The sequence below is a fragment of the Astyanax mexicanus genome, chromosome 12, assembly GCF_023375975.1.
Source record: "Astyanax mexicanus isolate ESR-SI-001 chromosome 12, AstMex3_surface, whole genome shotgun sequence".
In the NCBI taxonomy this organism is placed as follows: domain Eukaryota; kingdom Metazoa; phylum Chordata; class Actinopteri; order Characiformes; family Acestrorhamphidae; genus Astyanax; species Astyanax mexicanus.
This window is the reverse complement of record NC_064419.1, coordinates 27052933-27068415: the sequence shown is the minus strand read 5'-3', so window position 1 is coordinate 27068415 and position 15483 is coordinate 27052933. Positions and strand designations below refer to the sequence as shown.

At 37.7% G+C, this 15483-nt stretch overlaps 1 protein-coding gene across 1 annotated transcript; it reads right to left on the bottom strand.

The window, feature by feature from the left end:
- Positions 1-9650: 9650 nt before the first annotated feature.
- LOC103022702 (beta-microseminoprotein) lies at positions 9651-12033 on the bottom strand (the record flags this gene model as incomplete). Its single annotated transcript, XM_007234758.4, has 4 exons — positions 9651-9896; positions 11570-11687; positions 11781-11862; positions 11956-12033. Coding segments are annotated over 4 exons (402 nt in total), but the record flags the coding sequence as incomplete, so codon positions are not given.
- Between the last annotated feature and the right edge of the window lie 3450 nt (positions 12034-15483).

Below are 15483 nucleotides of genomic sequence, written 5' to 3'. Positions count from 1 at the left end.
ACTAATTGTCCAAACACACATTCCCACCCCCCCCCCCCCCCCCTGCTTGCATTGAACTAGTCCATAATATGATGACATAGCAATGTGCCACACGACGTGTTTCCTCTAATTACATCCGCCAAACCAAACACTGGTAATTTACGCTGCTAGTAAACAAACGCTTTTTTTTAGGAAAGATATTAAGTTATGTGTAAATATTTATAAGGCAATACTTGACAAAATCTGTTTTATTGACGTTGATAAACATCACTGTGACAGCGCTATTCACAGTTTCACCTCAGCAAAGGACGAGGACGTGAATCACTTATCTAACCAGCCTGTACTGATTTCTGGCCCCAATAACCCTTTCAATAACCTCCAATAGCCTTTAATAGTCTTCAGTCACCTTCAACAGTCTAACCTTGCAGTCGTGGTGTGTCCACTAAGCTAACCTGAGGTTAGCAGCGAGCTAAGTAACCTGTTTATAATGTAATCCGAGCAGTGACTCTGTGATGGCTGCTTGGGCTGAAAGATGAACTGTAGAGAGCTGTATTATCCGCTTAGTGGGGATAACTTAAGAAAACTGTAAAACACGCTCCAGACTGACTGGCTGAGCTCTGTAGCCCGTGGCTGGGCTGTAGCTTTGACTGAGTAAAGACAGCGGGGGCTTGTGCTGCTGCACCTCCGACTAGTGGTTGGATGAAGAACTGCAGCTTCCTGTAAGTGAGCAGTTTCACCAAAGTATGTATTGCTGCAGACTGGAGCACCTCCAAAGGGGAGGGGGGCTTACCTCCAAATGGGAAGTCCACGGAGCGCATTTGTGCGCGAGACCTCTCTCACCACGGCTCCGGCGAATGTCATAATAAAAGTCTTCCGTGATTATTATTATTATTATTATTATTATTATTATTATTATTATTATTATTATTATTATTATTATTATTATTATTAAATGTTATATAGAATGTACTATCCCATTATATTATATTATATTATATAAAAGTCTACATCGTAAGGCAGGGAGACCTCACTCAACACAGCTCCATTTCTCTGCCGAATGCCACAAAAAAGTCCTCCGTGATTAAAAGGCTCATGGATAAATGGATAAATATATTAGTCAATAATTAATGATTGTTTATATTTCTTAAATGTCAATATGATAAAATACGTGTACTGTGTTTGTATTTTTAATATTATTGGCTATGAATAATTTTTATAATTTGAAAAATTAACAGCATGGCAAATGTTTAAACCTTTTAAATAAATAAAATGTGGTTGCAATATCCACAACATGCTTTTAGACTCTCAGCATTTTAAAAGAAATAAACATTTAACAAACGAAATAGATTAATTAATTAACCTTTGGGGTTATTTAAAAGCACAAAACGTCGTGAAAAACACCATACCGCGTAACACCAAGCACCATCCTACTTGGATGTAGGCTCCGCCTGTTTGGAGGTATGTTCCTCCCCTTTGGAGGTGCTCCAGGCTGCAGCTATACCGTTCTCGTTTCACCGGCCATCCACACACAGCTCTGATAAACTGCTTAACTAGGGTGACCAAACGTCCGTATTCAACACTCACAGTCAGAGCGCGGAGTTTTTCGTTGATCGCCGACAAAAACATTGCTCGGAGGGAAATCGGGGATCACTGGGAGCTCGCGCTGTCGCGTAGTTTGAACTACTGAAAGACGCTCACCTATCCGTCGCAGACGCTTGGCAAATATTAAACATGTTTAATATCTGGCTCAGTCGACGACTAGACGTCAGGAGCATGGGCTACATACAGCCAAAGGGATCACACAAAAAGAGAGAACCACGGGTCCGAAACACACCATAGCTGTTTATGGAGAGTCTGACCACCCTACCATTCCCCCTGTTATATCAGTAAGTGGCTTTAGAGAGGGAGCCCGCGAGTGAGTCCTCTATGAATAAGGGTGAATGGAGCTAAAAGCTAAAATCTTTCAATTTAAAATAATTATGAACTACTTGTTCTGAATATTTCTTTGATTTTAGAAAGTAGAATAATGTATTTTACAAAAAAAAAACTAAGAAAGCGTTTATATATATTTTATTTTATCTAAAGAAAACAGGTTTTACACTGTAAAGCACTAGCATTACTCCTACTGTGAGCTGATTGGTTGGCGAGCTGATTCTGGAGATACAGGTAGAGCATGTTTAAAAGGTTAAATATGAAAAAAATGATGTCTGCTGTACAAAAACATTCGACATAGTTCTGTGTTAAGGACATAAGTACATATTTCAAGATGATTAGACATTTATAAACTCTAATTTTGCTCAGTTGCTTCATATGAACTCGTTCATGTTGGACTCGTTGCAAGTGCGTATTCTCCTCTATAGAGATTCTCTGACTTGGCATCGATAGTTTTCGTGTGCATTTAGTTCAGGTGTGTTCTTGTGACGAAACATGTTTTTGGAGAGCAACTAGGTGAGTCTGCGATTTCCCATGACGAGAAATCATGTAATTTGTGACCCCGTGTTGTTGATCAGTCATGTAGTGTAAAAGTCTCAACAACTAAAGACTCAAAAAGTCGAGTAGTGTAAATCCTGGCATAACGGAACGTTCACACTGGAGCGACGCGGCATCGCTGCCAATATCTTTCTCCACCACTCCACCAAGTTTATTAACATGCCCGGTGAACCCTGCTAAAATATTCAGTTTAAGACCAGCTGGTTCTCCGTCTCTGTAATTAAACAGAGGTAATGTAGAGCACAGTAAATTCTAAAAAAGCTGTACTCAGCTTCGTTTTCTCATTCTGTAGTTCAGCCTGTGGTTGGTGTGGTCTGCGTGGTGCTGATTGGCTGCTCATTTGCGTTAAGTTAAAATATCTCAACTGTTTGCTGCTGCTGCTGCTGCGCCTCTCCGTAGAGAACTGTGGGAAGCGACGCAAAAAGTGCTTCGCGTCTCTGCAGTGTGAACATACTGTAAAACTGAGCCGGATCCTCTTTCAGAGGCTGTCCATGTAATGTAAGCACGTAAAGACGCGTGACGTGGCCAGCAGAACTCCCGCGAAAAGCGACCCGAGAACCCAGTTTTTAGATTTTTTTTTGCAGTAAGCTTTGATTTGCAGATTTCCACTACGACGGCCTTACACCTAACGATTTCACAGTCGCAGACAATAGTGCGGAAAATACAGTATATAAGAGTTAATCATAGAGGAGAACCAGTGTACCAGGCACATAATTTAAAAATTCAAAAGGCCCTTTAAGTGGTTGCTTTTACTAAAGACTAGGTGGGTCAAACCTGACACTAGAGTGGACCAGTTACGTTTTTATGAATCACATGGTTGGGACCACGAACTAATTCCTTTACCTCAGCTCTATCAAAATAATTCACTTTTACTCCACCCTTGTGTCAAACAACATCACACCCACCTTTACACGATCATTCACTGAAAACATGGTGGAATTGGCTTAGCTTAATACGCCATCAGTAAGCCAAACCACACTCCCAACTAAACAGAGTTCTGAGCCTCCCAGGGCGCTTTTCCACCGGCATGGTGCCGGTGCTCGTGCCAGGTCCCCGAACGGTTCTTTGCGTTTCCACCGCAAAATCACAGGTTCTGGTCTGGAACCAGCGAACCTGTGGCGCATGTGAATAAAGGGCGGGGCGTTCGGGGCAAAGTTGTTTACAAACCTCACTTCCATTCACCGCTAAGAGCAGCAGAAGCAGCTAAATGAATGAAAATGAATCAACAGTGATCCACCGAGGATAGCAGTACGAGTTTCAAGAGGAGCTCTGGTTCCGCCGTGTTGTTTTCAAATCGCCCCAAGCTTCTGTTTCTGTTTACATTCACATACATAGTGAGTGACTCCTTAGAGCAGTGGAAACACGGGCCGGTTCTTAAAAGGTTCGCAGGAACCGGCTCCGGCACCAGCACTTTGTTGGTGGAAAAGAGGCACCAGTGGTAGTTCCACAGAATGGTCTGTATTAGCAAACCACACCTTAAAACAAAGACACGCAGGGTCATTGATGCGGAACGGCAAAAAAACAGTTAGTTGAGAAATAACAGCACCCCTTCTTTCATTCCTACTATTCTTACCAGCCTGTGAAACGGGTTCTTTGTGCCTAACAGTAAAAAAGTAATTAAACCCACTGTTTAAGCAAAATCATAGTGAAGAAGCCATTTTATAAAATTGAATGACAAACTAATTTGCTAATACACAACATGTCCAAATGTTTCTGGTCACCCCTTCCAATGAATGTATTTAGCCACTTCATGTTGTACACTCTACTGACATGGATGTACAAAAGCACACAACCAACTGACACCATGACTAATTGTAGGGTAAAGGGGTAAAATACCCAGTATTGAGCTGTAAAGCAGAGCAACTATGTTTTCTGAAAAGATTGAGCTTCATCCAATACTTTTTTAATGACTCAAGAAGTTGGCATGCAGTGGGGTTCCAGCTAACATTTTTTGGTTAGTAAGAATGTTTTCTGAATATTACAGTAAACATTTTAGAAGGTTCAATCTGTCAAGTTTTCTGGGTGCCCTCAGAATGTTTTAATTTAACATTTTAAAATTCTGGTGACATCACTGCAATGTTATAATTTTGTAAAATTGTTTTAATTTTAAATTTTGGGAATGTTACTTTTAATAAGGTTAGTATTGATAATTATGGCTGTATTCGGAATGGCATACTACATACTACTCGCGTACTAAATCTGCCTAAAGCTAGTATGCAGTACGCAGTATGCGACCAAACTGAGGATCTGTAGTGCACTACAGGTACCCGGATGGTGTACTACTCCGCTCCGATTGCGCAGTGTGCATGGGGAGCTATCTTCGCTACTGCATCCCAACATGCATTGCAACTGGCTACTCCAGCTCGCTTCAGAAAAAAACAAGATGGAGGCGAGTGTGAGAGAATTATGGAAATATATATATATTTAAATTAAGGGAATAATTTTGGAAAGTATTGGCTCACCGCTGTCGAGACCCACCGCTGCCGCGGCCGTGTCCCTCCGCTGCCTCGGCCGAGCGTTCTCCGCGGCCGGGACCCTCCGCTGCCTCGGCCGAGCATAATTCCCTCAGTTTTAATAAATTATTCTGTTATTTTAATAAATAATTCCCTCAGTTTTAATAAATTATTCTGTTATTTTAATAAATAATTCCCTCAGTTTTAATAAATTATTCTGTTATTTTAATAAATAATTCCCTCAGTTTTAATAAATTATTTTGTTATTTTAGTAAATAATTCCCTCAGTTTTAATAAATCGTTCTTATTTATTTAATAAATAATTCCAAAAAATTATTCTGTTATTTTAATAAATGTTTCCCTCAGTTTAAATAAATTATTCTGTTACTTTAATAAATAATTCCCTTAGTTTTAATAAATCGTTCTCTTTATTTAATAAATAATTCCAATAGATTGTTCTGTTTTTTTAATAAATAATTCCCTCAGTTTTAATAAATTATTTTGTTACTTTAATTAATAATTCCCTCAGTTTTAATAAATTTGTTACTTTAATAAATAATTCCAATAAATCGTTCTGTTAATTTAATAAATAATTCCCTTCTTAATCAATCGTTCTGTTGATTTAATAAATAATTCCCTCAGTTTTAATACATATTTTTCTTTTAAATAAGGGAATGATTTGAATACAAATTAATAAAATTGTTTCACTTGTACAACATGTCTCATTTCTTTTATTGTTGAGATTGTGTAAATATGAATGAGAGTTTGTTTAAATGTGTTCTTCTTGTTGGTATTTACATAGATGAAAATAGTAATCTACTAAAATAAATAGGAAAACATATTTAACTGGAACATACTTGGGTTGTGGGGGCTGCTGCTAAATGGTTGTTAGAATTGGGTTAACTGCACTTACATTAAACTCTAAAATAAAAGCAGCAATTGCTGTTCTGGACAGTATGCAGATCTCATTAGTCTTAATAATGAAAAGGTAGGACATTTTTCATGTTCTTTCTGTTTACAACTCACTCTGAGGAATTCAGAGCACTACAGAGCACTGACTGGTGTGTCACAGCAGGACCGCGTAGGGTACTACAATCAAAAGTGTTACAGTACTGAATACTACATACTGGGCAGTGTGTAGTATGCAGTACATACTAGTGCAGTATGCAGTACGCAGTATAGTAGTATGCCATTCCGAATACAGCCGTAGTCATGTTTTCAGAATGTCATTCGTCCAGGAACATTACAAGCTAAACTTCCTGGAACCTTTTCAAAACCTTGCTGGGGTAATAGTGATCATGAAACACCCTGACCTCTCTAAAGCACTCGTCACTGAATACCATCAAATCCTTGCAACAATTCTCCTATTTCTTGTAGAAAGCATTCATTTCTTAAACAGTAGAGGCAGTTACATCAGTTTCAGAATAAACAGAAAGAGTGAGCAAATGTCCCTATACATTTGTCTATACACTCTTCCTACAGGATATAAAAATTTGAACCACTTCCATATCTAATAAGGAGCACTGAGTTTCCTGAATGCTTTAGGGTCAGATAAGTGTAAACGTATAAAGAGTATAAATAAATATTAGAGTTATATTAGCATTATTGGCTTTCCACTTGGCTGTGATATATAATGATTGGGTTAACTCCTTAAGCAAACCAGATGCCAATATGTTATCACTGGAGTGTTTGCTTTGTAATTTCTCCATCAGATAAGATAAACATTTCTCATGAAGTAGACCAGTTGACTCACTTTGAAATTTACATGGGAAGGCCAAATTTACAATCCATGCATGAAGTTTACTCTGACTTATTCCGGGATTAATCTTTACTCTCGCTGTCATGCAAAAACATCGACAGTGGAAGAAAAATTTTCTAGCCAACATTCTCATGTGTGGCTCACAGGCTGAACATAGATTAGGTGGGTTTTTAGGTGGGAGCGGGTTTATTCATGGAATTTTACATCATTACCCAGATAGCAAAAATTACTCTGACCATTTCTGGGACAAATACTCCATGCTCAGAATGAGTTGCATCAATTCGGCTCTGGTTTGAATTCAATTCTGTTTCCGATTCTGTCTCAAATGCTTGGCTCACAAATAACACTCCAGTTGCCGAACATGATATGGGAATTGGGCTGCGTGTCTTGTGACAACATCACAGTTGCCGAGTATAATACGGCAATCAGCCTGTACGAAATATGCCAACATCCCAGTTGCCGAGAGTAAACCACATTTGCCCCAATTCCACATGGCTGATGACGATTCTTAGCCGATGCTGCAATACATCAGCCAATATGGCATCCATAGGAAGGCACAACATGTAAGCCATGGGCAAACCCTTGTGCTTCCCAGTTGGGCTACCCATACTGGGTTCTAAAATTTCAGTGGAAGTTTTTATTGGTTCATTCATTCTTGGTCTTTCATCATTTCCAGCTAATGTGTTATAGTACTGTATAAGGACACTACTACTACTATTACACTAATTCATTTATCTTAGCAATACGGGTGTTTTTGCCTGAAAAAGCACCACACATGATTTAAACAGATGCAAATAAACATAAATACAGTAAAAAGTAACAAGATTTTCAATTTTTTTGGTAAGTAGGTTGTATCCTGAGCCAAGCTATAGAACAAAGTTTAGTTCCACATTTCTCTTGGATGCTCTCAGCCAGCATGTGCGTGTTCAGTTCCGTCAGCATTGATTTGCCAAACCAGTTGTTGATATGACTAAAAATAACTATTAAACTCAGATGAGGAGATTAGGAGATGTTTTAGGGAAAACAGTGCTGCTTTTTGTAAAATTGCTGTTTGTATTGTAATGCTAGTGTTTTACTGAACTAATAAACACTTACTGCTCAGATAAGAATCATTTTCTTTACTTAAAATTCCCACAGGTGCCTAAAACAATTGCACAATACTGTATATTTAAATGTTTGCTGCTTTTTACTTTTTGCCATAATGTGAGTCTGGCATTGTTCATAAAGGACTACTGTAAAATGATTTGGAATCAAATCTTTCTACATTGATGTTTCTTCCTTATCTTTGTCGCCCTTTTCGATAGATCCTAGGCTGTAAAACTGCTTTCTGGTATCTAAGAGTAAAAACAAATTTAATATATATATATATATATATATATATATATATATATATATATATATATATATATATATATATATATATATTCACCACTTGGGTAAAAATGTGAAACAATAGACTCAACCATCAAATTTAGTATAAAGAGGATGATAGTGTAGAACGAGGAAAGAATTATTAGGTGTCTACCTTTTATTAAATCACTAGCAAACAACGGAGTGACCTATATTTATAATGTAAATTTAGTCAATATATTACTCAGAATTTCACAATGAAAGGACTATTAGAAGTCTCCAAAATGACTTATTTTCAAATCTTTTTTACATGAAATTCTTTTGAAAGCTAAATATATGTATTGCAGTGTAAATAAATAATAGAATAAAAATGGTTGGACGGTAATATGGTGAAATAACCAAACCTGGGATGTAACTAAACCTCCAATACTAAAATATTGTGAGTGTTAAGATGCTTGAAGGTGTGAGGCATCTGTATTCAGTCAACATTTCAGAATTACAGTATTCAAAATATCCAACAGCAATGAGGTCAGATGATGTACTGTAAGCGTATACACAAGGAAAATTAAGCTTGATGGAAAGATAAGACAGCTAAAAAAAAAAGGAAAAGGCACACCCATATTACAAATATGGAACCAAGAGCCAAAGTATATCTGACACAAATATTAATTTAGCAAGCATGAAAGGTCATACTATTTTAATAACAATGATTTATATGTTAAGTAACTTTAGAGAGAAACCCGCTGAAGGAATCACAGAATATATGAGCAGTTAAATTTGTAGAACAAGTGATGACAAAATGACAAACAGATGAGTGTGCGTCAGCATGACTATGAACTAGAACTTTTCGCACCTCCACTAAAATAATACAAGCAAATACCTAGCTATTTATAAGTTAATTAATTCATTTATTTATTTATTTATATGTGCATTCATTTTTTTTATTATTATATACTTATGTGATTTTTAGTCCTCCAAAGATGTTTAAATGAATTGATGGATTTAATTATTTTCAGTAGGAACTAGTGCATACTTAAACCAGCGGTACATATAAATAAAAAAATTACATTAAGAAATACATTATATACTACTTTATATTAAATTAGTTGATTTTTTTAAAGCATTCTTAATACATCCCAAAGTAGTATTACAGATAGCCTCATAAAAGACTGCATGCACAAAAATTTAATAACCATTAATTCAATAAAGATTTAATCTGACATTTTTGTATAACTTTATATTTGTTTCTATTTAGTTCAGGACAGTTTCAATAGACACTGACTTCTTTACAGCCCTCAACGGATACACAGACACTCTGGGAGAAGCAGCAGGTTCTCTCAACTGAAAACAACCACATAGATACAGGATGGAGTGACAATCCATATCTATACACAGACATACCTTGGTAGATTTAGAGTAACCATTTGTTTTTGGGAATTAAGAGAGGCCAATAAACCTCTTCTCCATATGGACACAGGAAGGGACTTAAACCCAAAACCCCTGCGCTGACAGATAAACATGTTGTTTCAGATCAGAAATTAATGGTGCGTTTTGTTTACCAGAGGTGGGACATTTTCGCAAACAGACTGGCTCACAAAGAAAAGACACTACAGCAACAATGCATTCAGTGAAGTTTATTATTATTTCTTATAGGTTTCAAAAAGAAGCAGAAAGCTGACAGACTGAAAAGTAGCATGCTGTTTTTTTTTGTCTTTCTTTCATTCTCTATTGATTTCAGACACTACAACACGGCTTGGAATTCACACTTCTCTGAGCGATCATCCTTCTTAAAGACGTCGAATGTGCAATTCTCGTAATCGTACTCCACAGTGCAGTCCTCGTCGTAACCTGTGATTGACGGCAGTCTGAAAAAACAACAAAACTTACATTAATGTTTTTTAAAGTTTATGAAAAAAAGTTTGATGCTCTATTGCAAAAAATACAAAACAAAAAACATTACAAGACATGCAACTATATACACCAATTCTGTATAAATTTGGGTAAAAGTTTTGGGACACTAACTTACTCATTGTTTCTTCTGAAATCAAAGAAATTAAAAATAGTTCATCCTGCTTTTATTTGAGTAACTGTCTCTACTGTCCAGGGAGGACTTTCTACTAGATTTTAAAGCATTGCTGTGATAATCTGATTACATTGCATTTTGAGGTCTTGATGTTAAATGATCTTCACCCCACCTCACCCCCAACTCCAAATACATCCCAAAAATATAGTCTGGAGCTACATAATTCCAGAGAACACAGTTCTACTGCTCCACAGATCAATGCTGGGATGCTTTATACCTCCCTAGGTCACACCTGGCATTAGCCATGGTGCTAATAGCTTCATGTTTATCTGATCTGAAGTTCTATTCTGGTGCCAATACTTTTCTACAGGGACTTAATAAGCTATCCATTAGAAGAAGTGTCTGGTGCATCTCAAAACATTAGTTAAAAAGTTAGTTTTGTTTTGCAGTAATTCAGTTCAGAATACATCTATATTTTTATGGCCAATGAAAACCCAAAATTCAGTGTCTTAGAAAATTTGAATATTATATAAGACCAGATGGTACTCTTGCAAGTCCTGCTGAAAAATTAAATCTGCATCTCCATAAAAGATGTTACTGATGATCAGTGATGGTTTGGAGAGCCATGTCATCTGCTGCTGCTGGTCCACTGTGTTATATCAAGTCGAAAGTCAGTTCAGTGTTTCCCGGAAAATCTTACAGCACTTCATGCTTCCCTTTGCTGACAACTTTTATGGAGATGGGGATTTCATTTTTCAGCAGGACTTGGCACACTGCCCACACTGGCAAAAGTACCAATTAGTCTTACATAATATTCTAATTTTCTGAGACACTGATTTTTGAGTTTTCATTGTCTGAAAGCCATAATAATCTACAATAAAATAAATGTGTAAAATAAATCCCTCTCTATGTAATACCTTTATATAATATATGAGTTTTACATTTTGAACTAAATTACTGCAATAAAGTAACTTTTCAGTGACATTCTAATTTTATGGTCCCAAATTGGTTATTCTATGGCATTGTTCAAAGCATCCTTTGTAGCACCTCTGTTTCACACACTATACAAATATTAGCATATATTTAATATACGTCGAAGTCTGTACAACTTGTTTTTGCGTAAATGCATTTATGTGCAAACCAATAATACATTGATTATCTTTAGACTGAATAAAATAAGGTTTCTTTTCTTTTTTTCTACATTTTTAACAGAAATCGAAAGAGAAGAACTGTTCATAAAACAGTAACCACAATTTAAAAAAAACAATCAAAATAAATAGCATTAGAATCTAGACTGACTGAATTTCGTTTCTGTGTTTGTTAGTTATGAAATCTAGTTAGTTATTAAGAAAGAATTACTTTTGAATTACAACCTGTTTTTGTCATTATCAAATCCTTTCCTGAGCTAAATCTTTAGAATGTCCCATGCTGTTACACACCATGCAGTGTCCAAACTCCACTTTGATTCAGGTTCACTAACAGCTCTACAAAAATGTGTAGATAATGTACGTTTACCCATCACAGCAGGTCATGCCATCAGGCTCACAGTTACAGTCAATGCATTTGCTGTTTGTCCAGGAAGACCCAACTTCATGCGCGGTTTGATCAGTCTCGTCTATGCACTCTGTCGCACCTTTGGAAACAAAGCACACATCCAAGTGATGAGAAATGACAGAGTTACAAAGAAAATGACAGAGAATTTTAGTTTTGATCTGGCTGTGTATACCGAATTCTGGCAGGCTCCGATAGCAGGCACCGTAAACCAGGGGGACCAGAGCACACAGACCCAAAACCAGGACGGCAGACCTCTTTAACATTAGAGAAAAAAAGACAACTGGGTCAACACAACAAGTGCAGCTTCTCTACTGGTTCAGGATCATTCAAAATCAGCATGAACTTACCATGGTTGCTTCTCTAGTGACTGTGAGCTGAAGTTCAGAAAGTATGAAAAGTGATCCTAATGTGACTGTGGTTTTAAGGAGTTACTAACCTGGGAGTGGCCTGAGACATTGTTGATATTAGTAAAAGCACCAGTGTTAGCTTATCAGTTTACTGTGATCTGAGTCCACTCGCAGACCAAATAGAACACAAAGTGTTACATGTACTGCATTAAGAGACTAAATAGTAAAACTAACAGGACACAACTATAAGGTAAGTATACCAGTTAGGGTTGTGACTACAATAGAGAAATTGAAAAATATTAAATATTAAAACATAAAAGGAATAACATAGGGTGACCAGACGTCCTTTTTTTCCTGGACATGTCCTACTTTTAAAACCTAAAAAAATGTCCGGGGGGGAATTTCAAAATCATCCGGGATTTAGTTTGACAGTACAGTGCATTGTGCTTAGAATTGCCACGCCGTTCCATTGCACTCCATTCCAGGTTTCTCTGTATCGCAAATTAGTCACGCCTTTCTTCTCAGGGCTATCCACTTTGCATTGTGTGTGTAAAGAAGAAAGCGTGGGCTTGCCAGTGTACCCCCGAGTGTTTACAAGCCGGTTCTACACCCTTTCTCTGCGTGGTACGTTCAGTGTTAAGCAGCAGACCGGGAGAGCAGGCTTGTGACGGAGGAACCGAGGGGCTGATAAAACAGCAAACGGTCAAGAATGAGAAGTGTTGGATGCGCAGCAAGTGTGTATTTTAGGCTACATCATTTTATTTTAGATATTTAGGTTAAAGATGTGTTGAAAGGCTGCATAGTTTGAGATTTGTAGCCTCTATGCTGTGGATCAACATGTTTAAGTGAAATATCAGATCTAACTTAAAAAGTAAGTGTAACAAATATAAAAAAATATTAGCAAAAGGTATGCCCACACTGAATAAGAGTAAAACAGTGTCAAATGCTTTGCATGCAAATAGTTGCATTGCATGAATTCATAAAGCAGCCCTGTTTGTAGCTCCAGCTCTTCTCAACTTGCGGAGAAAGTAGAGACGCTGATTTGTCTTCCTGGCCAGTGATGGTGTTGGTGCTCCATGAGAGGTCCTCTGTGACGTGCACACCCAGGAACTTGGTGTGCTCACCCTCTCCACAACAGTTTTCTCTATTTTCTATTCAGGTTCGAATCCTGTTCATGTAGCTTGCCATCGGCTACTGGAGCTTTGAGAGAGCACAATTGGCCTTGCTCTCTGTGGGTGGGGAGATGGTGCTCTTTCCCTACATCACTTCTAGGGTGATGTCGATCAACACGAGGCGTCTGTGAGCTGATGTATCGGAACCGATACGCTGCGTTTTCCTCCGAGCGCGCTGTGATGCTACTCGGAGGTGATGGCTGACTTCACATGTATCGGAGGAGGCATGTGCTAGTCTTCACCCTCCTGGTGTTGGGGCATCACTAGTGATAGGGGAAGTCCTAATGAGTGGGTTGCGTATTTAGCTTTGTAAATTAGGGAGAAATAAAATTATAAATAAAAAAAAGAAAACACTTACTATTAAATAATTACTACTATTAGTACTAGGAATATAGGCAACCAGTGCATCATAGTATTAGGCAACAAAAACCTAAACAGATTTAAAACTAAATAAGAACAAAACAAATAGATTTCACCATCAAATATACACAAAATAGTTTGCAGGACACTTTGGACAGAACACGACCAGGCTTGGGACACTTAAAAGACGTGGAAGAACTGGTAAATATGCAGGGCAGGAAACTTCCATTCATGTTCAGCTTTCAGTGAAGTGTCGTCAGTGACAGTTCATAACCCCTTACTGCAGATCCATGTTTTTGCTCATTTTCATGCGATTTGCACTACTATGCTATCACACTGGATATCTTAAGTTTTACATATAGCACAATGACCAGTCAGGGCTTAAACTGAAGTAGACACTTGGGACAAAACAGTAATTCACTTTCAAGAGGTAATTTTCATTATTTAGGATCTATTTGAGAACATTAAATGCAGAGGAAAATGTAAAAAAAAACAAAAAGCGCCTATTATATTTTGAGTTTATAGTGTGTGTATGGATGTTGGTGATGATTAGCTAATCATTCTCTACATTTCCTGGTTTATTAGGGTCTTGTCAAACAAAGTACAAAATTTGAAAACATTATTTTGACAGCATGGGAATTTATACTGCATTATATATAAGGTGTCCACCAGGCGTCACCAAAGGCTTAAAAACCTCTCCAGAGCGCCCCAGTCTAATACAGAGGTGAATCTGTCTCTATAAAACAACATTTTAATATTTTTTTTGTTTCTTTGTGATAAAATAAATTAATGTGAGTCCATCTCAGGGTAATATTAATATTTTTTTGATGAAATGACACATAAAATCACATGTTTGCGCGCTGTGTGCGCTATGGAGTTTTAGCGTTTGGAGAGGGGTGTTTTTTTTGTGACTTGGTGACGGTTTGGCATGCCCCTCCTCCAGCCATTCGGAGACCAATCAGGGCAAATTACGTATCAGTGTTTTCGTCTAAGGGTGGACTATTGGTTGAAATAGGTGTCAATCACTTTTGTGACGCTGGAAAAAGGCTATGATCTGATTTGATTGGACAGCCCTGAACACCAGCGCGATCCAGCGCTCACGCCATTGGTTCAAAAGACGATCACTCAAGAAAAGTAGTGGATTGTAGACCAATAAAAACCACTGAATCTAGAAGAGGACACCCTTAGCTTTGTATTCACGTACAACTTTACGGAAAATATTCCATTGTGTAGTCGCTGTAGAAAACTGGGCATTTAAATGGGGTTTCAAATTTTCAGTGAATAAAACTCAGGCAATTTGTTTCACTAAAATGAGAAATGTTCCGAATGTTCAACTACAGATGTATGGACAGACTTTGACACAGGTCTCAGAAGTTAAGTATTTGGGGGTATGGATGGATGGTAAACTAACTTTTCAGTCTCACATTAATAGATTGGTATCAAGATGTAAACATAGTATTAATGTAATGAGATGTCTAGCTGGACTGGACTGGGGTGCAAGTAGGAAGGCGCTAATGCAGATATATTTCTCTCTCATTCGCGCAGCAATAGACTATGGTAGTGTTGTTTATGGGTCTGCCTCAAAAACTGTGTTGCAGAAGGTAGATAAAGTTCAGTTACAAGCATTGAGGGTATGCTGTGGGGCTTTTAGATCTTCCTCAAACCCAGCGATTTTAGTGGAAATGGGTGAACCACCGCTGGATATTAGACGTCAGCAGTTAGCCATGTCCTACTGGGTGGGAATAAAAGGGCATGATATAGATCATCCTGCTAATATAGTTTTAAGGGATTGCTGGGAACATGGTGATAGCAGAGGTAAAAGTTTTGGGTGGATAGCGGGTGAATTGGCTCAGCAAATGAATCTGGAAAGTCTCAGTTTATGTAAAACTGTGATTGCTGCACCAATTTCTCCTTGGCTATTTCCGATGCCGGAAGTTGACTTAAAATTGCAAAATGAGTTTAAGAAACATGGGAAGCAGGTGATGAAAGATCAGGT